General features: G+C 38.2%; 1 protein-coding gene across 4 annotated transcripts in view; it reads left to right on the top strand.

The window, feature by feature from the left end:
- wdr27 (WD repeat domain 27) overlaps positions 1-23,236 on the top strand; it is a 43,248-nt gene extending 20,012 nt beyond the window's left edge. Inside the window, exons 21-24 of one of the 4 annotated variants that reach the window (XM_030748283.1) lie at positions 1,152-1,249; positions 7,339-7,441; positions 10,367-10,465; positions 22,394-23,236. In XM_030748283.1, coding sequence (XP_030604143.1) covers positions 1,152-1,249; positions 7,339-7,441; positions 10,367-10,465; positions 22,394-22,507 — 414 coding nt within the window. In that variant the 3' untranslated portion in view covers positions 22,508-23,236. Of the gene's footprint in view, positions 1-1,151; positions 1,250-7,338; positions 7,442-10,366; positions 10,466-22,393 lie in introns of those variants that run through there. The other 3 variants (XM_030748284.1, XR_004021105.1, XR_004021104.1) reach the window with 3 other exon arrangements.
- Positions 23,237-27,293: the final 4,057 nt, after the last annotated feature.

Raw genomic sequence — 27,293 nt, 5'->3', positions numbered from 1 at the left:
TTTCTGCATATTGTTAGCAATTTTATTGCCTCACATTTTACAGTGATATGGAGGTACTGGTATTTCTACATATAAGAGTCATATGAATGCTTTCCAGCTTTGTACCAGCAACAAAACCATTGAATTTTATCATAAAAATTATGGAAAATATCTGTTGTACAGATGCTCATGTAACTTGGTAGATACAGAAAAGTATATGTGTGTGAAGGAGGCTTGTACCCATTGACCCTTAGGTATTGACTTGTTGGTCACATTTACCGCAACTTACTTTACATACTCTGGCCAGCCTGGATTAGCTGGATCACTGCACCCACTGGTGTGGGTGAAAGGCATTAGAGCATTCAACTGCAATTCACCCTTGCACACAGCTGACTTTATTCCTTCAGCCCAGAGGTGCCTGTTCTTTGTCATGCCAGCTATTGTGTGCATTACATTGTGGAAAGCCTGTGGTGTGTTGTTTTTAGTTTGGCTATTGATGTCACTGTGGGATTCTCTGCCTGGGCGCCTAAGGGGCTTTTTGGTTGGTGTAGGGTTAGTACCTGCTTGGAGACTATACAGGTTTTTGTTTTTTCCTTCCCTATTGCTTTTCCTCTTGAGTCTCACCAAACATCAGGAACTGCATCTTGAGAAGCAGCTTTTCTTACTTGAAATTTCCATCGCCTTTTTGACAAAATTCACCTGGAACTCATCACAGCACAGGACTTCTTGGAAAAAAAAAAAAAAGAACTGGAAATGCCCTCTCAGGCTGCCTTTCTCACACTTTCAGTGGAAATCTAAACAACCCCCCACCACCACCACCTCTTCATTCTCACTCTTTTTCTCTCTCTGCCTCTCCCTCTGTTTCTCTCTCTGGCTTGCACGGTTATCTATATCATTTGAGAACTTGGTCTGAAAAACCTGAATGGAATTTATGGATAGATGTGCAGTAGAAACTCTACACTTTTTGTGTTTAACTAAAGGACAGAGATGACACAAAGACAGTCTAACCTCAGCTTTGCTTCCTTTTTTTTAGTTTTCACAGCCCAGTGTGATATTCAAGTATTATAAACTGTACCTCACATAAGAAAATAATAGTAATGGAGAAAAACTAATTTAATTTCAAGTCAAGCCTGTGCTGACTAAGCAGTTTTGTTTATTGTCTATCTTTAAAGGGATCAGCATTTAGCTCACAGGCTCCAGACTCATACAACCTCTTCCTGACCAGTGCTGTCACTGATAGTATGAAGATTTGGGACCTTCGAACACTTAGGTTTGTATTATTGTAACATGTTCTGTGTTTTTTTGTATTGAATGCACTTTAATTGTGAACATAAGGCAAGGAAAATGCAATTTTATATTATCTACTGTAGTATTACAGTTTCCACAGCATTTTAAAAGGAAAATCATGCTCAAAACTGCTGAGCACAATTTATGACATCTCAACACTGTACAAAAAACTAATGACTATCAATTACTAATGCATTTACTGCATGATAGCTTGTACAGTACTGTGCAAATGTCTTGAGCCACAAAAAGAAAGAACACTCACACAATTTCAGTGTGTAGAAGCCATAGACAGTATATGAAAGATAGGCATAGTCACCTTGATGTGACCCATTAGTTTGTTGAACTAAGTTTAATATTTTGGCTGTAGATATCTTTCATTTTTCTTTTTTTTTGGCATTACCCATAGGTAGCTTGGTTAGCAAGTAAGCCTATGTACACATACAATCATAGTCTAATATCTACAGTACTGTGCTAAAATACTCATTTCTTTATATTTTGCTAGGAAATGGGATGTAGGTTCAACTATTTGTTGAAAATACATGGAAATACAGTGTATAAGGGAAAAACAGAGTTTGTATAATTCTAACATGGCAAGTTGTTCTTTTTTTATAATTTCTTTAAGTAGTCTTCAGGAAAAGTTCTCCAGGCTTCTTGAAGGACATACAACATGTTGGCTGCCTTTCGTTCCATTCTCTGTCAAGATGAGCCCACACTGTTTAATAATGCTGAAGTCTAGCTTCTGGGGAGGCCAGTTGATGACTGATAGTGTTCCATTGTGTGTTTTTCTATCCTGGTATGCTTTTACTGCATTGGCAGTGTGTTTGGAATCATTGTCATGCTGAAAAATCAAGCTGCTGCCAATCAGATGCTTGCCAGATGTTATTGCATGGTGGATCAAAATCTGATGGTACTTTTCTAGAGTCATAATTCCTTCAGTTTTGACAAGATTCCCAACACAACTGGATGAAATGCAGCTCCAAACCATGACAGAGCCTCCACCGTGTTTTACAGATGACTGTAGACACTCACTGTTATACCTCTCTCCTGACCTCCTCTTTACATACCGATGATGATTTAACCAAAAAAATTCAAATTTGGATTCAGCCCTGTTACCACTAATTTTCAGTCCAGTTCCTGTTCTTCTTGGTGTTAATGAAATTAATAACAGGTGCAGTAGATGGGCAACAATGAGACAGCCACCAAAACAGGAATGGTTTTACAGGTGGAGGCCACTGACATGTTTTCCCTCCTTATCTTTTCTGTTTTTTCACTAGTTTTGCATTTGGCTAGGTTCAGTGTCAGTACTAGTAGCATGAGGCCATACCTGGACCCTACAGAAGTTGCACAGGTGGTCCAACTCCTCCAGGATAGCACATCAACACGTGCCATTGACAGAAGGTTTGCTGTGTCTCCCAGCACAATCTCAAGAGCACAGGAGACAGGCAGTTACTCTAGGAGAGCAGACAGGGCTGTAGAAGGTCCTTAACTCATCAGTAGAATTGATATCTGCTCCTTTGTGCAAGGAGGAACCGGATCAACACTGCCAGAGCCCTGCAAAATGACCTCCAGTGAATATCTGGTGGTCATATCACTGGTGTGAATATCTCTAACCAAACAGACTTCATGAGGGTGGCCTGAGGGCCCTCCATCCTTTAGTGGGCCCTGTGCTCACATGCGCAGCACCATGGAGCCTTGCCATAGAATGCCAGAATTGGCAGGTCTACCATGGTGTCCTGTGCTTTTCACAGATGAGAGCAGGTTCGCACAGAGCTTATGTGACAGACATGAAAGGGTCTGGAGAAGGCATGAAGAACATTATGCTACCTGTGACATCATTCAACAGGAACGTTTTGGTGGTGGGTCAGTGATGGTCTCAGGAAGCATATCCATGGAGGGACGCACAGACCTCTACAGGCTAGACAACGACACCCTGACTGCCCTCAAATATCAGGATGAAATCCTTGGATCCATTGTCAGACCCTGCACTGGTGCAGTGGGTCCTGGGTTCCTGCTGGTGCACGACAGTGTCCGGGCTCATGGCAGTAGTATGGAGGCAGTTCATGGAGGATGAAGGAATTGATACCATTGGCTGGCTCCCACGCTCACCCTAAAGCCAGTAGAACACCTCTGGGATATTATGTTTCGGTCCATACAATGCTGCCAGGTTGCACCTCAGACTGTCCAGGAGCTCAGTGATGCCCTGGTCCTGATCCCCCAGAACACCATCCATCATCTCATTAGGAGGCCCGACATTGTCAGCCATGGGGGTCCTACAAACTACTGAGTACTGTAGTATTTTGAGTTGCTGCAGTGAAATTTTGGCGAAATGGACTAACCTGCCACATCTTTTTTTTTCTTAACTTTGATTTTTGGGGTGTCTTTGAATTCAGCCGTCTGTAGATGACACATGATTTTTTTCCCCATTAAGATATAATGTGTTTTCAAATTGTTTCTTTAAACTTTTTGAGCAGTGTATAAAGAAATCAAGATTTGCATATTACTATACATTGCCGTAATAGTGATGAATATCCAGAACAATTCTGAAAATTTGTAGTGCTCATATTCAGTTTTTATCACAAGGCGAGACATTGAGCCTAGTGTTATTTGACCAAATCCTCCAGATTTTTATAAGTCCAACAACATTAGGGAAGAAAGCATTTTTTAAATTTCTTCTTCTATTCGAGCCTCCAAAAATTACTTTATTTATATTCAACTAACATAATTTTCTTACACAGACATTCCCCAGTTGATGGACGCATTAGCAGTTGTTGAAATTTCCTAGGTAAAAAAAAAAAGAGAACTTTTCCATTTGGCCCCTAGTAGAAGATATTTTTTTTTAAACCCAGATGATTCAAATTGACCTTTTTGGATCTCATATTTTTTGCTTCCATGTGTAACTCTTCTTCCCTTTCCATCAAAACTTTAATGCTATCATAAATATTTGTGCCTCGTTTCTAGGTCAACCTCTCATTCTAAGAGCTTTTATCACGCATCCCTCAGAACATGCAGTTCCTCTGAGGTGAAACATGTAAGAAAACAATATGTAGAGCAATTTTTTTATATCTTCAGTGCTTCCATTTCCATTGTCCAGTTCATAGTGCTAACCACAAAAAAAGTTAAAGGACCCCTAAATGAATATTTCAGTCTTTTATGTGACGTTTACAGATAATTGAAGTAATCAAATCACTCTTAAAATTAGTGCTCATTAATCACTTCATGACATATGTGAATTAGTGGTAATTAGTGTAGTACACTTCTGGAAACATAATGCTGTTTTCATATTTTTAAAGATTCTTTTTGCATCTTTAGTAATTGCAAACAAAATACAGTTTTGTTTTGTTTTGGGTTTTTTTCAGAAGTAAGGAATAAGTTTCGAAGTGTGTGTGTGTGTGTGTGTGTGTGTGTGTGTGTGTGTGTGTGTGTGTGTGTGTGTGTGTGTGTGTGTGTGTGTGTGTGTGTGTGTGTGTGTGTGTGTGTTTGATGAACTGACTCTTGTATATACTGGGACATATGTGAAAATAAGTAAAGCCAGTGTTGCTTATGCCCATATTAATTGTGATAGTGTTAAAATTTTCGAGAGGAAATGTGCAATAGTTAAAATGAAACTGTCTTTTTATCAGTAAATTTTACACAAAGATCCATTGAATTTGGGCTGACAAGCAGAGAATAAGATTACTTAGGAAATCAATCAGACCGGACGTTCTCTTAGAAAGTACTGATTAAATAAGTAGTCATGTTTCATTTGACAGCTGCAGTTTTGTCAGGATTGCTGTTGTCCATCAGCACATGATGATTACAACCACTTTGCCAAAAAATTAAAGGTATACACTGCATAGATCCACTATATTGTTAACATACTTTTAAAGCCATAACCATTCAGTCAATATTTGTATTTTGATATGTATGCAGTGTTCCAGTTGAGGGGTGTACACATCAGCATTAAGCATGGTTCAAAATCACTGACATGCTGATTCTAAAAATAGAGAACATATGGTGATCTGCTTCTCTTTAGCTGAGTGGACTTCAGGTTGGCCTTTCCATAATTTGATCAGTGCATGCTCAACAAAAACCTATGTGAAGAAATACATCAACAATGTATTTATATGAATTAATGTTAATGCTACAAGAAAAGACAGCTCTTATCCAGTGTACGCTGGGGCAGTTAAATATTCTGAAATATACTGGCAGCATATAATGATCTATCATTACCCTGCTGATTACCTTGATGACTGATACTAGATTCAGTAATTGTATTGGCTCCCACTGAAGAGGATCAGATCCTCTGGTGCAGTCATCAGGAAAATGCCAGATAGTCATCACTCACACAACACAGATTGAGTGTGTGTGTGTGTGTGTGTGTGTGTGTGTGTGTGTGTGTGTGTGTGTGTGTGTGTGTGTGTGTGTGTGTGTGTGTGTGTGTGTGTGCGCGCATGCGCATGTGTGTGTAACTCTTTCCTGCATCTCCCCTTTTTCAGTCAAAACATCAGTTCCGCACTCTGACCTAGAAAACCGGATGAGTGTTCACTAAAATGTTTTTAAAGTGTGATAGTGGCAATTAATGTAAGCACTGTTGCAGTGCAGAATTGTTCAGATGTAGTGATGGTGCCTTAGAAACAGATACTTCCATTTATCTTGTTCATTTAAATAACTTGTATGTGCTACAGTGTTGTTTGGCCTGTTTGTGCTGCTAGCTGTGAAATTATGATGCAATGATACAGTGCTTTTTTAAGACATTTTAGGTGCATAAATGCAAAAATGGGTCATTATCGCCCATTGCTAGGTGGTTGCTAGGCAACATGATGGCATTATAGTGTATAATTTGTAATTCAGCTTTTATGGATGTAAATAAGATGTTGTAATTAAGTTAAAATGATAAACACTTTGATAAGTGCATACCATGTTATAGGTACATAAATGCAGGGTCATAGGTGCATTTTACCCCATTGCTAGGTAGCTGTAAGTATGGCATCGTAATAGCTGATATACATGTGCACCAGGTTTATTTGCACAAGTCCTGATCGTGTAAGAAGAGTTGGCAGACAAAGAAACAAGCAGACAGAGATTTTGTGTATTATAGTAAAAAAAGAGCTCATTTTTTTCACATTTTGTGTGCCAAAAAGGATCGTTATTTGTGACATCAAGTGAACCTGTACAAATATAAAAGGATTTACAACAATGAATTATTTGAAATATTGCAAAAACCTCAACAGTAAAACTTATGGGCTGTCTCATCTTATTGCTTCTTTTCTGCCACTTTTTTTGAGGGCTACTTGGGCAGATGTCATAGTCAGCTGACAGTCTTGTTATCCTAAAAAATGAAAGAATTAAGTAATCCCACTCAATAACATTACAACAGAAAAACAATGAAGGAAGAAATGCCATAAAACAGAATCAACAGCTCTCTGGCACGGCCTTAGCAGCAATTCAACATTCTAAGCTCCATAAAGGGCTGGTACCGGGTATATCAAATTTATTGACGGTCACCAGTGAATATGCCCTACTTTTAGCCCAGCTTAATGACATTAACATGTGAATGTCAAAGACATGCTCTCACCAGATGCTGTCAAAGCACTGGCCTGCCAGCATGCCAGCCCATATAGAGGCCCTAGCTTAGCTAGCTGTTAGTGGCATTGTAAAGACATTACATGCTATTGCAAACCAAATGAAGTTGCATGAGGGAAACATTTGTCATTAACGAAGTCTCTTTCCTGTGTTTTGCTTGAGTCATGCTCAACTCCCTATGCTCAGCTGGTTCAGTTGTTTTTAAAGCAGTCCACAGAGTGCCATTCTCCTTCCGTTCCATATATTTTGCATCTTCAACACATCACTTCAACACAATAACGGCTGCACTCATGTGAAATAGTGTTCATACCAAAGATATCTCATTTCCCAAGCATTTATTTTAGGTTTACAAGACCCAGTACAACCTTTTATATTGTCTTATAACATGCAGACTAATCCAAAGCATCACCAGTCAAGCATCGAAATCTGTCCTTCACATAAAGTTGATTTAAGTTTGTTAACGTTGTTAATGCCAGTGTTTTCTCACCACTGAGTGGTTCTCCTCACCAGGTGTGTACGGCGCTATGAGAACCATGTAAATCGTTGCCAGCCCTGCTCTTCAGCCATCTCGCCATGCGGCCGGTTCATTGCTACAGGCTCTGAGGATAACTGCGTAAGTAGTCTCACAGTTGGGTCCATCAAAGCCACCTCTATATGTAACAAACAGATTATAATCTTGTACACTGAAGGGATTAAAATATTATAAGGTAGCCTGGCTGTTTCTCCTCTTGTCAGACATTTTTTGATTTATTTATTTATTGATGAAAATCTAAATAGGTTATACAGAACTTGCTTAAAAGCATAGTTGGCTTTCTCATATCGTTGGACACACTGATCAAATGCAGTTCTTTCAGTGTTTAAGTATTTGGTCCCACACATGTTGCATGATCGTAAATGCTGAAATGTCCATGGCACAGTTATATGGAAAGGCTTTTGGAGTTGGTAGAAATGGAAATTTAGACTACACTACAGGTCATCCCCCACTGTTTTGTATCATCAGCAAACTGCTATTAAAAAGGGTGACATAACAGGCATGTAACTTGTGCACTATAGAGCCAAATGGTTAAAATTCATTTCTGCACAAAAAAAATAATAACTTTAAAAGTATGTCTGCTGCTTTGAGCATGATGGAGTAAACAGGCCCAAGGAAGCTGCAATGTAAAACATTTTATTTGTTTGTAAAGTGTTCAGTTTTATTAAGTCAGAGAAGTTATGGTCTTGGTGTGGCAAATTTTAATGGCTTCAACAAGATTCATTCTAAATCCACTGACCATATACTGCTGCTACTCATCTAGCTTCACTAACTCACTAAGACCTACAGAATGGCTTTAAAAATCCATTCAGAGCCCTTCATGATCTAACCTTCTCATATGTCCCAAAACTCCATATCTCCTCACTGCCCACTCCCCATGATCCTCCTTCCTATAGATATTTCAGTTTCAAACTTGCCAGCATGGATGCCATGTGGCACCCCAGTTTTGGAATTCTCTACCTCGTAATGTTTGGCTAATAAACTTTGCCACCCATGTTAAAACTACAGCATGGGTGACCTTAGGAAGCTGAAAAACAGCAGCAAAACAGAATCCTATCTTTATCAGTTTTACCTCCATTTAAGGAGAGGACTGTTTGTGCTTGACTCAGAGATTTTTATTTGGATTCAAGCCTTTTTCCAAAGAAGTCAACATTCATGTCGAAGCACAACTGTTTAATTGCTTTTCCAGACCGTGCCTTACTTTCAAGACGTTTTCGGAAGACAGCCTCCCTTTTCCTTATCCATCTCTCTGTTCTTCTGGTATATGTGCTTGTTGAAAGCAGTGGAATAATATATGCAGGCTGCTGGTTCTTATTAATTATGGGGACTCAGCACAGCACAGACTTTTGAGAGCATCTCTGTTGAGATCGGTCATTTCCAGCGTTTCTTGGAAACTGGGAGAGTATACGGTAGTGCGCTACATCGTATTTATTTGTAGCTGTCTTGAGACTTATATGAGCCAGACACATTTGTACTTGTCTTAATATATCAAAAAGCAATCATGGAAAAAAAAAAAAAAAAAAAAAAAAAAAGAAACCCGAATAGTCTAAAAAAGACTCCCTAGATCATATTACATATTTTCCAAAAAACTTCTCCCAAAAGTAATCGAAGTGGAATATCATTTCAGAATGGTTGACATTAAGCTGTTATATGTACAGCTGAAATATGTATTATTTTTGCTCACTTTATTTCCCCCCCTCATCATTAAACTGGGAATTGATTATTAATTTGTTAATCAGAATATATACTTGATGATATATCGCACACTCTGCCGACCCTGCTTTCCATTCCTCTTCAGTTACTGTTGACATAAACTGATAGATCAGGCGATCTATGTGATATTAAAGCATTCCCAAAAGAACTTTTCTCTTCCATGTATCTAATTCCCTTTCAGGCATCACACATTTCATAAGCCTTAGACAGGAGTCACTCTTTTGACAGTATTAAATTGAAGTTTTTTTTTTTTTTTTCAAGGAAACATAATACAAAACAGCTGCAGGAATTTGATGAGTCTTCATCTTGTAGCAGACATCCCCACATCTGTTTTATCTGTCTTTGTGGCACTGAGGTTAATACGTTTTTCTAAAACAAAACCTTACTGATTTTATATATATATATATATATATATATATATATATATATATATATATATATATATATATATATATCTTTCTGTTCTAGGTCTCAAATCAAAGAGGCCAAGACACACAGTATGCAAATGCCCCTTTTTTTTTTTTTCACTCCAGACTAAGTGTGAAATCCACAACTCCCACAGGGGTGATTAACAAGGCCTAACTACCAAAAGGCAAAATACACCAGTAACACACAGTATCTGTGAAGCTTCATTGTAATCCGTAATGACAGCTTAATTTTGAAATGCTCACTTGAGCATTTGAGTCCTTTCTTATATTTTGAGTTCTTTGTGCAACAAGCTTACAGCAGGGCTTTTTGTTTTATGTTCTGATGTTTTAAACTCTCAGTTTTCTGAGCTGGACATCAATATCCAACAATCAGCTGTCTAAAACGGCCTTGTTCATCACAGTTTATCAATATTTATAACAAAAGTTATTCACTTTTATGTAATTTTTTTTAACTTATCTGCAGTTCATTTAAGATTAGTCCAGCACAGAGGATGGCTGACTTTGGCCCCAGATAGTAGATGATCTTTTTAGTGTCTGCTACATGTCTCATAACTGATGATCAAAAAAATTTCACCATAGCCAATTTCTGGACAAACTCCAAAACTGAAATCAAATACTGTTGTTTAAAAAAAAATTCATAATGAATACATTTACCTCTAACAATCAATGATGGCTATATATATTTTTTGTCTGCATGTATATTACATGTGCTTTGTGTGTGGAAGTACAAAAAAGTCAAAATTGAAGCAAAACGAATGGTGTGCATCATTTTTGGTCTGCCTGTTTCTCTCTATCGGCTTCTTGTTCAGTCAGACCTTGAACTGTAGTACATACTCAACTTTATTGATTGTGTCCTTAATTTCAGGCCTATGTGTATGACATCCGTAGCAGCAGCTACCTCCACAAATTACCAAAACACTCAGACACTGTTCTTAATGTGGCTTTCAACCCTGCTACACCACAGGTAAGAATCTTTCCTTGCTATTCACTCCACCTCTGATTATACAGCATGTGCACTCTGACAGTTTGGTGGCAGTTGATGTAAAATGTTCATAAATTTTGCATAGACAGTTATTTAAATAAAATTGAAAGGAAAAGGAATGATCTCTTCTGGTTAGTCATAGAATGACTTATTAAGAACACCCCAAAGTTCAGGGTCAGTGACAAATACTTTAATTTTTAGCTTAGTGAGCAAGGTAGCGTTATGTACCCATGCAGTCCATAGTTTAATATCTACAGTACTGTACAAAAGTCTTACCCCTTATGTCTTTACATTTTGCTAGGAAAATAGGAAATAGGTGTAGCAATTTATTGAAACGTGAAAACATGCAAGGCAACAAGAGAGTTTCCATATTTGCTGTGAACACCTTTATTCTTCAACACAGCCTGAACTCTCTGAGGCAGCTTTCTTGTCATTTCTTTAAGTAGTCTTGAGGAATAGTTCTCCAGGCTTCTTGAAGGACTTTCAAAGCTCTTCTTTGGATGTTGCTGCCTTTTGTTCTGTTCTCTGTCAAGATGATCCCCACACTACTTCAGTAATGTTGAGGTTGGGGCTCTGGGGAGGCCAATCCATGACTGATGGTGTTCCATTGTGGGTTTTTCTATCCAGGTGTGTTTTACTGCATTAGCAGTGTGTTTGGGATAACTGTCATGCTGAAAAATAAAACTGTTGCTAATTAGGCACTTTCCAGATTGCATAGGGGATCAAAATCTGACCGTATGTTTCTGCGTTCACATTTCCATCAGTTTTGACAAGATCCCCCTTCCCCAACACCACTGGCTGAAATGCTGCCCCAAATCGTGACAGAGCCTCCTGTGTCTTACAGATGACTGTACCTCCCTCTAGACCTCCTCCATGCATACTGACAACAATTTGAAGCAAAAAATTTGAAATTTGGTTGCATGAGGTGCTGGTTTAGCTCACTGAGTTGAGTAAGCAAACTATTTGCTGCGAGGCTAATGCAGAGTCCTGGTTTCAAATCTGTCCCAGGGCCACTTACTGTTTCTTTCCCTGGTCTTTCTCCCAGCTTTCCTATCTTTTCTCCATGTCCTATCACAAATAAGGCTAAAAAAGACCCCCCCCCCCCCTCCAAAATAAAAATTGGATTCATCACTCCATCAAACCTGTTGCCACTGATTTTCAGTCCAGTTCTTGTGTAATCTGGCATACCTCAGCCTTTTCTCCCTGTTTCCCTTCCTTAAGAATGGCTTCTTGACAGCCACCCTTCCACTGAGACCAACTGATGAGTTTTTGGCAAACGGTAGATGGATCAACTGAAGTTCCAGATGCATCTCTTAGGTCCTGTGTCAGGTCTTTGCTGGATTATTCATGTTTCTCAAGAACAGGACTTTCAGATAATATTCATTTGCTGTTGATATTTTTTTTCTTGTCTTTTTTAGCTCTTCTTTTGTCCTCCACTTGTCCAGTTTCCCCAAATTTTTAAGGGCACACTGCACACCGTGCTGACACATGCCAAGTTTTTGGCTAAACTTGACTAAGCTCTTTGGGAATCACCTTGTTGGTGCAAAATTACAAAAATATTTTATGCCTGTCAAACTGTGTTACCTTTGATATTTTTCATAGATTCAATTAAAGAAATGAGAAAAAATGTGTGTTTTTGCAACAGGCTGCTGGTTAAAAAAAAAAAAAAAAAAAAAAAAGTGCCCAAAGATACAATGTATAATTAATTCTTTGCTAAGTTGTCTGTTATGTGTAAATAAAACATATATTCATGAACAAAACAAAAAAGCAGCCAAGAATAATTTTGAAAGAACTTCAGGAACTATTGGTCAAGATCACTTTAAAAGATGACAAGACAGTTTGGCTAAAGAAATGAGGGGTGGAGCAAGACTTTGGTTTGATTTCTTGTACACAATCTACAGGAGCATTTGTCATTTGGTTTTGCATCTTCGCTTTTGACAGCCAAATTTTCATGTCTGTTTTAAATGCTGAATCCGGGGTTCTAGTGCCACACTAGAGACTGCTAATGCCACTTTAGCCTCTTTTATCGCTGGAGAAAATTTCTCCCAGTGAAGTGATCAGACGTCAGCAAAACTCAGAATGTACGACTTCCTGATCCTGCAAGCACTTGTTTCACTGGAATAAAAGCCTGCAGAATGCAGTCCTTTGAGCCAGAGCACAGGTGCATATGCATGCAGGAAGCTTCAGATCACAGACACTGAACGCTGAGTGCGAATCATTTAATGCTAAGGTACGTCACCCACAGTGTTTTCAAAATGTCTCAGTGATAGAAAATCTCTGGTTTACGCTGTGGTCAGATATTTGCACTCACCTGTGACTCAAAGCTGCTTTCAATTATGAAATTCTTCAAAGAGTTTGGTTTGTGCTGTGATCCATCCATCCATCTATCCATCCATTTTCTTCTGCTGATCCAGTTCAGGGTCACGGTTGGGCTGGAGCCTATCCCAGCTGTCATAAGGCGAGAGGCGGGGTACACCCTGGACAGGTCACCAATCTATTGCAGGGCTTGGTGCTGTGATCTATGAATTGCTAAAGGTTATCCACATAAATAATTTAAAACTGTTTGTTTTTTTGCTTTTTTTTTTTTGTTTTTTTTGCCTGGCCTATCAGTCTAGAAGAAAACAATTCATGGAATGTGGGGAGTCACACCAAAGAAAAACAGAAAAGATATGTGTTTACTTTGAATTGCCATGTCAGTGCTGCTTAACACCAGCATTCTTTCAGTGTCTAACAAAACCTCTGGTGCAGTTCTAGAAAAGCAGCACTTTTCCTTTGAAACCATTAAAAGCAAGAAGACTTGAAAATTCACAGCCTCTGCTGAACATCCCTGCTGATTTGTTGACTGCGTTGTCGACTCAAGGCACATGTTTTAAATCTGGATGTCCACTTTTGTAACTTAATTCAGCGAAACTTTGGAGCACAATGATACATTCAGATTTCCGAGCTTGAAAGTGGAAAGCTTGGTTCATTGCCATTATCTGGCTGAAGTACAGCGATCTGCAGAGTTTGAAGACACACTTCATCAGTCAGCGTGTGCTTGCTCAACATTAGTACTTCTGTACATTTTGTTTTACTTGATGGGACAAAACAGAAATGTTAAAAAAATAAAGACATGTTGAAGTGATAGACTGAACCTTTATTTTACTTTTCACCACAGGTGTCAGGTTGTAGATTAAAAGAGTGGTTTAATCTTGTCAGTGTAAATGTGTATGATGAATTAATGATGAACATGTACAGGCCATCACATACAGAATACAGAATCAGGCTGTCCACATAAGAATTTCTGAGTCAAACTAGGTTGAAAGTTGATATAAGAATTATGTTAATGTTAAGATGTACTGGCCTCCAAGTGTTTACTTAGGTAATTCATCCGAGTCTTGCGGATGAGTCGAGTCATTTTTGCCTGTTTTGTTGAATTTTAGCAGACGTCACAAGTTTAGTTTACTGGTAAATTGTTCTCTGCACTTTGTCAACCAATTATCTGAATGTGGTTAGCACACAGCTGGGGGCAGTTGCACTTGTCCACCACAGATCACAGTTTTGGACGCTGTTCTCAAATTTATTTCAGGGTGGTTTGACAACACCAGTTTAGGGAGGCAGTTTTGCTCAGTCGTCACTGGAGATGAATCTGTTGACGGGCAAGCTCAGTAAATATTATAATTCCATTCACAGCGCTCTTATTCCTTTTCTTGCTGGTAGGAACAGTTCCTTCATTTTTCTTCAGTTTCTCACCCGGGGTTCACTAACTCCCTTTTTTCATAATTTTGCCAGATGCTCTTATTAGCAAAGCTTGTTTGCTTCCTTTTAAAGCAGATGGTTTATTTGAATCCTTCAGAAGTATCTGTTCAGCTGCCACTACAAAGTTTACTCAGTTTATCTCGATTTATGTGCCTGGCTGTAGCTGCATGCTTACCTATCTTTAGTTTAGTTTTTGAAGGCCAGAAGGGATATGTCAAAAGTGATTTTAAGTTCAAGAAGCCCTGAGCAAAGGCTGTTTAGTTTTAAAGTTAACTGAGGCCAAGGCCATGTGATCTAATAGTAATATTGCTGCATTTCCTGCGACCGTGCTTTCCCCTAAGAAAAAAATGCTGGCAAAAAATGTCCCTAACCTGTGTTCACCTTGCTGTTGAGCCACATTTGAGGGCCAGATGTTCTCCATATTTACCGCTGTGAGAAACTTCTGATGTGAGACACAGACAGATAATGCAATGCATATTTTCCGCTCATTTATCACTCATGGTTTCCACCTGAATACTTAAAAGAGCATCAAGCAGACAGATCCACCTCTAGGGTTTATTCCCTTAGGTTTATTCCTGTACTTTAGTCTGTAATTAGGGGTTCTAGCTTTTATTGTCACTTCACATTGCTGTCTTGTAAACTCTTGTGGGATTTCACATTGCATGCCACTGTAAATTTGTTTGCAAGCTTCCCTGTGTTGGAACTTAATGTGCTACCGTAAAAGTTAGAGCAGAAGTATTTTCACTTGCAACAGGGGTGTTCTTGTTGTTCCTTGCCTGTGATAGAGTGATGAAGGATGTTCCCTTTGTTTTTTTTTTGTTTTTTTGAGGTTACAAAGTCCTGCAGTGCCTTTAAACAAGGCAGTCACAGGTACTTTTGCCACTGATTTTTGAATTTAAAAGCTTTGGGTTGGCAAATGCTGTAGCCAGAAGTGAATCAATAGTAAAAAAAAAAACAGGTCACTGGGTCAGACAATGAGCACAGATTTTGTGATGCTGCACACTGTTTGGATTACTCATATTTTATGTACTGTGTCATCCTGACCTGCTGACAGCTCTGCTATCACCAGGTCACTACAAAAGATGGTGCAGATGGTGAATCTTATTGGTGAAGATGAGGTCTTCTAAAAGACCAAAATACAAAATACTGTTGGACCTATTGTTACTTTCATTATGAAAATGTAACTCTTCATTCTGACTGATTGGATTTTTAAATTAAAGCCCTTTTATTTAAGCCTCAGTGAGTAATTTATCAAGTAAACTGAAGCTAACTAAAGCTTAAAATGTTTTTGTTTGTGTTGCTTTTTGCCCCACACTGATGAGGGGATGCCTCATCAGTGATTTGTTGGTTGAGCACTGAATATACAGTATATGAGAGCCTGCACCCAGTTCTGTTCTCTTAATTGTATTTCTTTTCCTTCCAAAGGTTGGGAGAATAAGCTATGTATAATAGATAAACTTGTTTTTGTAGACATACAATTTTCATTTTAATGACAGCAGTTTTCCTATGAAAGTACAGTGCTGTGAAAAAATATTTTCCCCCTTCCTGTTTTCTTCTTTTTTTTTTTTTTTTGCATATTTGTCACGCTTAAATGTTTCAATGATCATCAAATATTAGACAAAGAAAACCTGAGTAAATACAAAATGCAGTTTTTAAATGATCATTTATTTATATATTTACATTTAATTATTAGGGGAAAAGGCTATCCAAACCTACCTGGCCCTATGTGAAAAAAGTTGTTGAATTGTGAAACTGTGATTAACCACATTTTTTGGAAAGCTCAGTTCAATTTTACTAGTCACACCTTGGCTTGATTACTGCCAGACTTGTTGGATCAAGAAATCCCTTAAATGGAAACTAATAGGCTAAAAGATCTCAAACACATCATGCGACGATCCAAAGAAACTAAGGAACAGATCTACTGTATCAGTCTGGAAAGGGTTACAAAGCCACTTCTAAGGCTTCAGGACTCCATCAACGACTCATCGTTGATGATCAGAAAAGAACTCAGAATAACATCTAAAGAACTGCATTTTTCCTCCACCAAAATTCCTCCACAGCCATGTGAAAAACTCAGTGTCAGTTATCACAAATGCTGCCAAGGGTGACACAACCAGTTGTTAGGTTTAGGGGGAGATTGCTTTTTCACACAGGGGCAGGTAGGTTTGGATAGCTTTTTTTCCCCATGATGAATGAAATTATTTAAAAACTGCATTTTGTATTTACTCGAGTTATCTTTGTCTAATATTAAAATCTGTTTGATGGTGTGAAACATTGAAGTGTAAAAAATATGCAAAAAACTAAGAAATCAGCAAGTGGGCAAATACTATTTCACACCACTGTATCTTTAAGCAAGATACTGAACCACCCCGTTACATGCCTGGTCAGTTTCTGAATCATACATCTGTTTTTTTTTTTTTTGTTATAACCTATTATCTTCTGTTACAGTCTTTGGACTAAGTGAGATGTTTCTGAACTCTGAAGTACTTTGGTTCTCATTTGCACCTCATGTGTTGGAGGTAGTGCGGGACCGTGACCACTTGCTGACACAATCAATTGTCTGTAAAAGTTTAACATGTACTATTGTCCAAACTAAGATGAACAAAGAGTGAATCATATCTGTGACTTTTCATGCTAAGTGCTTTTCTTGTCTCCATATGTCAGCTTCTATTATCTTTACTCTTTGCAGGCGGGCAAAAAATAAATAAAAAAAAATACAGCTGTTGTCCCGCTAGACCTTTTTACTCTATCATTTTTAATCATCAAATTTGTCATTTGGCAGATGTTGCTCACACAGCAGGGATGGACTAGGATATAAAAGGATCCCTGGAGTTTTTCTCAGGATGCAGCACAGTACAATCAGCACAATTAGAGCTGTAATGAATAGCAATTCAATTTTATATCTTCATGGTTGCAACTGCTGGTTGGAAGAAGTAACACATTTGAAGACTCCAGTGAAACTAGGATGCACTTTCTGACATTGATATATTATTATGTAATTATTTTACAATCATTTGCAGGTTGTCTCATAGTAAAAACTAATAAAAAAATTGCTTGTCACTGCCTATTTTACCTCACAGTACCACATGAGGTAATATATCAGTGATCCTGGTGTCACAGATGTAGTAGTTTCGCAAATACTAATGATGTCAAAGCAATACTTTGTTTCATGTAAATTATACACTCATCAGCCATCACACAGTTGCTGCAGATTTGCCGGCTTCACGTCCATGACGCGACTCTCCTATTTCACCATATCCTAAAGGTACTCTGTTGGATTAAGTCTGAGATTCTTTTACAGTAGCTTTGTGATATGGTGTGTTACCCTGCTGGAAGCAGCCATCAGAAGATGGGTATACTGTGAACATAAAGGAATGCACACAGTCAGCAGGAATACTGTGGCACTGCAACAATGCTCAACACTATTACACCATCTTTAGTCTGAACTGTTGATACAAGGCGGGATGGATCCATCCTTTAATGTTGCAGCAGAAATTGAGACTTGAATTGAATCCTCAATTTCCTGTTCCTAGCTGACAGAAGTAGCACCTGGTGTGGTCTTCTGCTGCTGTAGCCCATCTGCTTCAATGTTTGACATGTAGTGGGTTCAGAGATGCTCTTCTGGTCACTGGATATTTTCTCATTTTCAGACCATTCTCTTTAAACCCTAGAGATGGTTGTGTGGGAAAAATTTCAATAGATCAGCAGTTTCTGGCACCAACAACCATGACACATTCAAAGTCACTTGAATCACCCTTTTTCCCCACTCTGATGCTCGGTTTGAACTTCAGCAGGTCATCTTGACCAGCATTGAGTTGCTGTCATGTGATTGGGTAATTAGATATTTTTCTTAGTGACATGTCAACATGACGACATATTTTGTAATGATAGATAGATAGATAGATAGATAGATAGATAGATAGATAGATAGATAGATAGATAGATAGATAGATAGATAGATAGATAGATAGATAGATAGATAGATAGATAGATAGATAGATAGATAGATAGATAGATAGATAGATAGATCGATAGATAGATCGATCGATCGATCTTGTCCCCAGACATGACCTCTACTTACTGTAGCAGCCAAAGAATAAATACAGAGGTGGACTCTGCTGTCTGCTCCAGAATGTCACATTACAGTGAGACAGACTTAGCTGAGACAGCCTGGCCTGCGTTCAGCACAGCTGGAACTGCAATGAACAGGAAGTTTCAAAGTCCCGAGAGACATTTTTAAGTATCAAAACCTTTCACATGCACTAGACAGAATTTCTTCAGTTTGGTCTTAGGTAATAGTGATGACCTTCCCTTGTCTAAATGCTCAAAATTTAAACCAAAAAATAGTGGTTACAATCAGAAACAAACTTTTGTTGTATGTGCGTGTGTATTTTTAATATATTCAAGTTACTCAGATATGCAGATTTGCATTTAAAAATATTTAATGGTACATAATTTGTTATATATAAGCGATGTGAGCTAAAGAAACATGTCTAGGGTTCTATGATTGAACACTATGAACAGAGATCAAATTGATATTTGCTTCTAAGCATACAATTTTGTCTTGTCTTAGTGTTTATTAAGTTGCTGATAGGCAGATTATAGGCTAGCTTTTCGCACTCATTGCCATTTCTTTTTGCTAAGGTACTTTAATCAGCTGCTGGATCAAGTTACATTCTTATCATACAGATATGAGACGTGTTTCCAGAAATGTTGAAGCTTCACATTGATCATGTTAACTTTTTAAAAAAAGGAGAATTATAGAATAAAGATGTGTAAAACAAGTATTTTTTTTTCCAAAAATGTTTAAATTTAAACTCCCTTCTAAAGATTACCCCTGTGTGCACTAGTGCACTAATTTTGGCCTTTGACTGGGCCTAAGATTTTAACAAGGCTAGAACTCTAATGCTGCCACGCTGAAATATTAATTTGTTCTGTTATCGCCTTAATACATATTTACTACTCTTCATCGTATTCTCTGGTCATAATGTTTTTGGTTGTCCATCGCATTCTTGTGAACATGATATCTTTAAGGATCCTCCAAGATCACACTAAGGCAGTTTTTAGTTTTAAGTTTAATGTGCCTTTTTAATGATCTGCAAACACACTGTTCTGACCAATATTCGTTGCCGTGACTCAGGAACCAAAAGAGAGATGGAAGTGAGCTACAACTTCACTGGTTGGTAAATGGTGAGGCAGTAATTTTAGTTCTTCAAAGTAATCTTCCTAAAACACATTTTAAGGAGGCACATAAAACCAGTAAGTTTCTTATATTCACCCAGATGGGACTGTCTGTGTTCTTGTGGCTAAAAAGTTCTTGGTGTCAATTTATCAATAAGTTACCACCTATTTATTACCATGTACAACAGACTATGTATTTCTTTTATTGATTCCATGTCAATGTAAAATCTCTAAATGACTGAGGTAACCGTGGTGACTCTCTGCCCTTTTCCCATCTTTCATGTGGATCTTTCTTATCCTCTCAGCACGTTCACTACGGAACATCTCGGTATGTTGGCGCTTGTGAAATTTGTGCTCTACAGCTGATGAATGGCATCCTCTGGGAGGGGAAACGTTGTTAGCATATTATCAAATCCTTAGCTTTTCTTTATACCAGTTTCTATAGACATATACTTTCTGTCATCCAGAGTGCCAGTATTTGACTCACCATTGAAAATCTAGTCCACATTGCATTCTTAATCGTCATTTTTATTCCTGCTTTGAACTACTGATTTGTGGTCTCTTTTCCATGGTATTGAGCCAGTTGCTAACAATAAATTATGTAACGTGTGACCATGCAAATGGTTTTCTGATCTTACTCAGAATTCCTAAAAAGTTTGGACTGGGACTTTGTTCAACTAAACCTAAAAACAAATGAGCAAAACTCACAAATCCAGCTCACATTTGAGACATGGTTGGTCACTCATGACCTGTGTCTTTAAATGTCAGATTTTGTATAAAACATATATGCTTATATGTGACTTGTGTGTGAAAAATTGTAATCACAGGACTGCGTAAGGTTAACCTTAAGTCTAAAATCTTTAAGCAGGACTCAAACTTAATGAAAAACAGTGTTTCTTAGAAATAGGGCATTGAGCAGGGCCTCTTGCTATGACCCACAATGACCCCTTTCTATATTTCTATAGTAAGTCCATTTTTTGTTTGTTTGTTTGTTTGTTTTACAAAAATATCTGATCTCAAAGGTCACATAAAACCTTCAGTCCTGATTACTTGAGCTTGTTTGAGGTTGAATAAAGGTTGAAGGTTGCAGGGATGGAATGTGTTGGATATTTTTATAAAAACACCATTTACGTTGCTGCTAACGTAGCTAACTCTCTTGGGTTTGGGGCATTTTAGCTGCCTAGGGCAGGACCCAGACAGCCTGGCTGTTGTTGATTAAGCTCATTGAGCCGGAAGTCATGGTGCACACAGACTCATGAACGTATATTAACCATATATTAACCAAACACATTAACGTAGGTTAATGTGTTTGTGCTTAATGGGTTGCCTTTATGAAGATGTTGGCTTATCTCTGGGATTCACACTTGCCAGGAATTCCTTTGTGTGTCTCTAGGAGAGAAACTGCAGCTTTCACCCTTCAAAGGAAGAATGAATCCACCCCAGTTTAGTATGTTTGAGTCATCCTCAGACCTCAGCTATTGTGACTCCCTTTCCCAGCACAGGCATCTGCTTGCTGGTAAAAGATTATTTCTCCTGCATAAAACTGTTTTAGTGCAGGGAAAAAATGTTGGATCATTGTTGTACCAAATGTGTTTTTTATCACAACTTGGCAAATCATTGTTTGCCAAGATTCCTGTTGTTAGCATACTTCAAAAAGATGCTGTCTTTACAGCCACCTCACATCTAAATAATCACCATAGGTAACACTGACTGATGGAGCATTCCCATTTTGCAAGATGTTGGGGTTTTTTTTTCCCCCACTTACCTACATAGATTTCATATAGAAGACATACTGTGACATCACCCATTGGTTAGTGAAGTCTGAGTGTTTTGACTGAGTGATTTTTGTAGCATGGAAAGTGAGGAGTGGATCTCCTCACTCTCACATGTTAGCTCTTTATCAATATGTCCTAAAGCATTACCTGTTTTATTGTTTTTCAAGACTCTGAAGGAGACCATAATTAGTAAAATTAACAGAAAGATCAGAAAGACTTGAAACTTATAATAAGGTAATATCAGGTAAGTGTTTACTGAGGGTCAAAGGTCAAGTGAGCAGAAGTGTCATTTACCATTGATTCCTATACAACAAGATTTTTTTCAAGCCAGAGGAGTCACCCCCTGTTGGCCATTAGAAAGAATGCAGGTTTAAGGCACCCGAGCGTTCACTTTCTGTTCAGGTCCATGTTTTTTATAAATTCTATGCACCATCTATGGTTTGGGAAGTCATTTAAGATTCAATGGTAGTAAAAGTACACTTGAGTTGAAGTGGCATGAAACAGAATTTAAAACAGCTATTTGTGAGCTATCTTGAATTACTATTTTTCTGTAATATTATATACTTCATTTTGAACAATTGCACATATAAAAATGTGCTATAAGCCTCACTGCGAAGCCCACATAGAGGGTTTCCCGCTGCTTCTGATTGAGTGCTGAGGTAATGCTTCCTCACCCTCATCTGCTCTCTTGGCTGGTAGAGACACATGATTCAATGTGTACTACTCACTAAAACTTATAGCCAAGCACTGATTGTATTTGTGTTTGTCTGTGTGCAGCGTCCACATGTTGTTAAAGACATATTGTGTTTGCCTACGGGGTGTGGATTAATGCTAGTTTATTGTTGCCTTGTTGTGTGGGTGCCTTATTAATCTGTAAACGTTTGACTCGCTGTGAGAATTGTTGGCAGGACCCTTGATCCTTTTGTTTGAATAAACAAAGTTATATAACAGAGTTAAGGCCTGGCAACACAGTGGGTTTTTTTGGTGATAAATGGCAGGTATGGAAAATCAAGAATTTCGGTGGGGAACACGGTGTTGTCTTTGACCTCAGTGGTGCTCTTTTTTCTTTAGGGATGCCATTATGAAACTTGGTATTCTAAACAGAGTTACAAAAAGGAGCGTGATGTCTGACATAGTTTCAGAAAAAAGAAAAAAAAAATCATCCGCAAGAATAAAAGCATAATGTGATGTCATGCTTTTTCTTTTTCTCCCACAGCTGCTAACTGGGACCCAGGATGGGAAGCTCAGACTGTTTAAATCCAGCAGTGGGTCTTCTTTGTCCCGTGACACCGGTGCTGCTGTGCATAGCGTCCTCAGCGAGACTGTATAATTACAGCTGGCTGCTGCGAAGACCATGCAGGTTTTATTAATGCAGTTCCAACCCGATGACTGGGATTTCACTGGGAAAGAAGAATTTAAAAGTTTTTTTCTTTTTTTGCTCTCAGTTTAATGAAAAACAGGTACAGTTATATAAAAATGTGCTCTTGTGTGTTCTTCCTCAGTGCTTTAAATTGTCACTAGAAACAACCATTTCAGATAATTCGTCTTTGTTAAACTTCCCACCTATGCTTCCAGCACATTTCTTATTAAAAGGGAGAGCCGTACTTTGTTTGAACTTGTTTAACCACATTTTTGTGATGCATGATATAGTCACTTAAACATAATATAGCCAAATTTGCCAAAAACAATTATTATTAGCAGTTACATCTGTTGCACATTCTGAATGGTCAAGCATAATGATTAGTTTGTTCAGTATGTGGAACAGTACATGTACTTCTATATCATTGGCTGTGACCTCTACTTAGTAGATCAGCACGTAGAGCTATGACATCAACTGGGTGCAACCTCTTTGGCTGCCAGACGCACAGATGCTCCTACTGTTCATACTGATACACCCATCTCCATTGTTTGCCCTGTACATTTACTCCTTTCTACTTCAGCCACAGCAAACTGTCAGGCATTATAATATATAGTAGGGGATAAAATCTTGTGAAATTTACATTTGGCATGGCTACATTGCTGTTGTTAATGTGTATGCTGAGTATAAATAAACTGTTGCATCCTGGTTACATTTTCTTCTTTCTTATTGTTGTGTTCAATAACATGTTGCTAAAACATGTTGCTAATTTTAGTTTGTAACATACTGTACACTCACCAGACAGCAGTACCAGGTTGGACTTCATTTTGCCTTCAGGACTGCCATAATCCTCTGTGGCATACACTGTAAACCCAGATTTTGATTCGACTTAAAAGTATTAAGTTCATATTACTTAAAATTGCCTAGTATGTGAACATTACTTGTTAATGCTGAGTAAGTTGAACTATTTAATGTCCTTTTCTATTGTAATTGTGTTTTTAAGTCCAATCAACAGCTCCTACTGAAATAAACTGAGTTTATATTACTTAAAACTTCTGTCATTTTGGAACATTACTTATTAATTCTGAGTAGACTGTACTTTTTGATGGTCTGTCTTATTGTAATTGTGTTTGAGTTCAAACAACTCAATATCATCAGGTTTTGCACCCGCTAAAAATCTAGTTTATACCAGTTTAAACAGACAAGCTTGGTGACAGGCGGCACGGTGGCGTGGTGGTTAGCAGTGCTGCCTCATAGCTAGAATAACACCTGGAAGGTCTGGGTTTGATTCCACCTTGGCTCAGGCTTCTCACTGTAAAGAGCAGATATTTGGTCTCTTTGTTTGTTTTTTGGTCTCTCTGCCATCTGAATGTTACAGCAGAAATGGAGAGTTGTCAGACCAGACAACATTTTTCCAATCTTCTGTTGTCCAATTTAAGTGAGCCTGTGTGAACTGTAGCCTCAATTTCCTGTTCTTAGCTGACAGGAGTAGTACCCAGTGCAGTCTTCTGCTACTGCAGCCCATCTGCTTCAAGGTTTGAAGTGTTGTGCATTCAGAGATGGTCTTCTGCATACCTATGTTGTAATGACTTCTTATTTGAGTCACTGTTGCTTTCCTATCAGCTAAAGGAAGATTGCCCATTCTCCTCTGATCTCCAGCATCAACAAGGCATTTTCACCCAGAGAACTTTTTCAGCTCATTCTCTGTAAACACTAGAGATGTGTGTTGTGGGACAATCCCAGTAGATCAGCAGTTTCTGAAATATTCAGACCACCCTGTCTGACGACAACAACATAGCCACACTCAAAGTCATTTAACCCTATTATGCGTTCCTGGGGTAATTCTGTACCCCAAGTCCCAATTTTTTAAAATAATATTATTGGAGTAAATGTTATCGAGCAATCCTTTTAGGAGTTTGTTCCTTGGTCCTTACTGGTCCTTTTTTTATGCATTGCCCTCATCAATCAATAGCCACTTATTAACTTTTTCATTTCAATTGCGAAAGTTACAGTTTTATGGACCTGGGGTAATTCTGTACCCCAGGGTTTCCATCATTGCCAAAAGGTGTCTCTTTTTGATACAGCACTGCTACCTTGTGGGATCTCTATATAGGTAGGATATATATATATATATATATATATATATATATATATATATATATATATACATAGATAGGACTAGAATACTTGAATCAAATCCTATATACATCCAGCTGCAACTGTAAAAGATCTGGGAGAATAAGTAGGGGTAAGACATACAAAACGTGTCAGCACATCTGGCATGGCTAGAAATACAGAACATTGACCTTGGACTTGAGGAGGTTATTGTACAGTGAACACAGAAAAAAGTGATTTTTCATAATAAAAAATATTTTGAAAAGGTTTCATATCAGACAAATTTAGATGAAATTAGCTAGTCTTTCTATACATATATCTGGATATTTTTGCTCCCAAGTCTTATCAGCTACCTGGTATTGTGTAACTTCATTTTAGGTATGTTCATCCAGAATGAGGTTGCTAATGATAAATGTTTTGCAGAATATTCCAATTCAGTTTAAGTGCATTCAGTGTTTGCTTGGTGGTTAAATGCATGCAGTGTTTCTTTGGTGGTTAAATGCATGCAGTGTTCATTTATTGGTTGAAATAAAGTTCATTTTATGGTTATATCTATGCTTTCTTTGATTAAATCCATGGGGTACAGATTAACCCCAGGTCACTAAAAACGTAAGCAAAAAAGTGCACGCATATAAGGGTTAAATCACCTTTCTTCCGCTTTCTGATGCACTGCCTGCCAGCAGTGCTAACATTAGATGAGTTGTGAACAATAAGTTTTTAGAAAAGGCCTATAGAAGTAAAAACCCTGAAGAGATATTTCTGAATCCCATTTAAGGTCATCTTCATCTTAGGGTCATCGCTGGTGGTGAGGGCTGTGTCTCTCAGGAATGTAGTCAGGGTTTAAAGTTGGGAGGGTGGCAGGTGGGGAAACCCTAAGATCACTTGTAGTAGTTCACAATAATTAGTACTGTGAGCACTCTGTCAGCTGATCTGTGTTGCTGCTCTTTGTGGATTTAGCCAACTGAATTCAGCAAGATATAAGCAGATGTTACATGAGCCACCATGGCTAATTTCCCACCTCTAGCAAGTATAAAACTAGTATAAAGGAGGAATTCAGTGAGTGAATCTAATCAGCATCATTAGCTTAAATTTAAATTGATATCTGTTATCCTGTTACACTGACCATGAACATCACAGCTGCTCTCTTAAAGGGTCCAAGCCCTTATTCATACATAACTTTGAGACCTATTACAATTTAAACAGGTGAAAAAGCTCTGAACAGCTCCTAATTACAGTCTCCTTGATCTCCACTGAAACTGATAAGTTCCTGTGCTTTTGTCTCGTTCTTATATCTTCAAAGAAGGTGAAGGATGTAATACATTTTCTTGTTCATTTTGAAATTAGGTCAAACAATAATTTTCAGTGTGGCTTGTGTGTACTCTTAGGTTCAATATTAAGATGTTCTTTCTATCTCAAGTTTAATACCACAGTTTACAGCTAAGTAACATTTCCTGGGGGTGTTTTCATTTTCTTTGGAAAAACAGTTACTATCCCCTAAAATACTGCTCTTATCACCGCCACCATATTATATCCCTTAACAAAGTTTTCAGAGAGGAAGGAGGAACACTCTCCCTATCTGCAGGGGAACATAATTTCAAGAATCACTCATCCCCTACCATTAGGAAAAGAGATTGTATTTGACACATTATGTGACGCTGATGATACTAAATCCACTGAGCTGCCCGCTCTAAACTTCTTCTGACAGTTTTCAGAACACTGCTCATCTGTGCCTCGTCCCCTATCCAGTGTGCGCTATTTGATTTACTCTGCCCTTTTTGGACTGCTTGCTTTAATTGATACCAAGGCAGGCTGTCTGTGAAGATGTGCAGCACGAGTCTCAGTTAAGTTATGAAGTATAGCTTTGAAGTTGCACAATATCAGGTGCCAGATATGGATGCAATTTATGGGGTGGTACCTATTGTTTTGTCACGCATTACATTATGTACATACTGTGTGTGTGTGTGTGTGTGTGTGTGTGTGTGTGTGTGTGTGTGTGTGTGTGTGTGTGTGTGTGTGTGTGTGCGTGTGTGTGTGTGTGTGTGCGCACGCGCGCACATTTATACCACAAAGATAGGTATGTACTGGCAACGCTGAGTCTACCCTGTCATGGTGAGCTTTAGTGTTCCTGCAAGTAGCAGACACTTTTTATCGGAGCAAAGCGATAAATTGTCTTTGGGGTAAATTTATGCAGCCATGTTCTTTCTCCATTTTTGTCCTGGAATGTGTGTATTCAGTATCTTTCCTTGAATGAATTAACCCCAATTCAGTGAGCACGCTTTCTCAAAACAAAGTAATATATTGCCATATGTGCGAATGCTTTGTCTGTGTGAGGTCATTTTGGGTGCACTTCCATCATCAAGCTCACCACTAAAGAATGAAGTACACTTGAAAATAAAAGGACTTCAATAATATCCACACCCAAACATTATAATGGTCCAAAATTCCGTCTCTCACAATCCTTTGTCATTGAAATTGACAGAAAGAAGAACTTTGTCTTCAGCCTCGGAGGTATTAAATGCTGAATATGACAGCATTGTACATGGTGTGCTCAGCATCATCTACAAATATATATAATGTTCTATATAAATTATGCAAAAGAAACAACTAGCCAAACTGATGAATACTAATGATAATCTCTGACATC

Source organism: Archocentrus centrarchus, chromosome 15, assembly GCF_007364275.1.
Source record: "Archocentrus centrarchus isolate MPI-CPG fArcCen1 chromosome 15, fArcCen1, whole genome shotgun sequence".
In the NCBI taxonomy this organism is placed as follows: Eukaryota; Metazoa; Chordata; class Actinopteri; order Cichliformes; family Cichlidae; genus Archocentrus; species Archocentrus centrarchus.
Note: the sequence above shows the minus strand (reverse complement) of the source record. Positions and strands in the feature narration are given on the sequence as shown.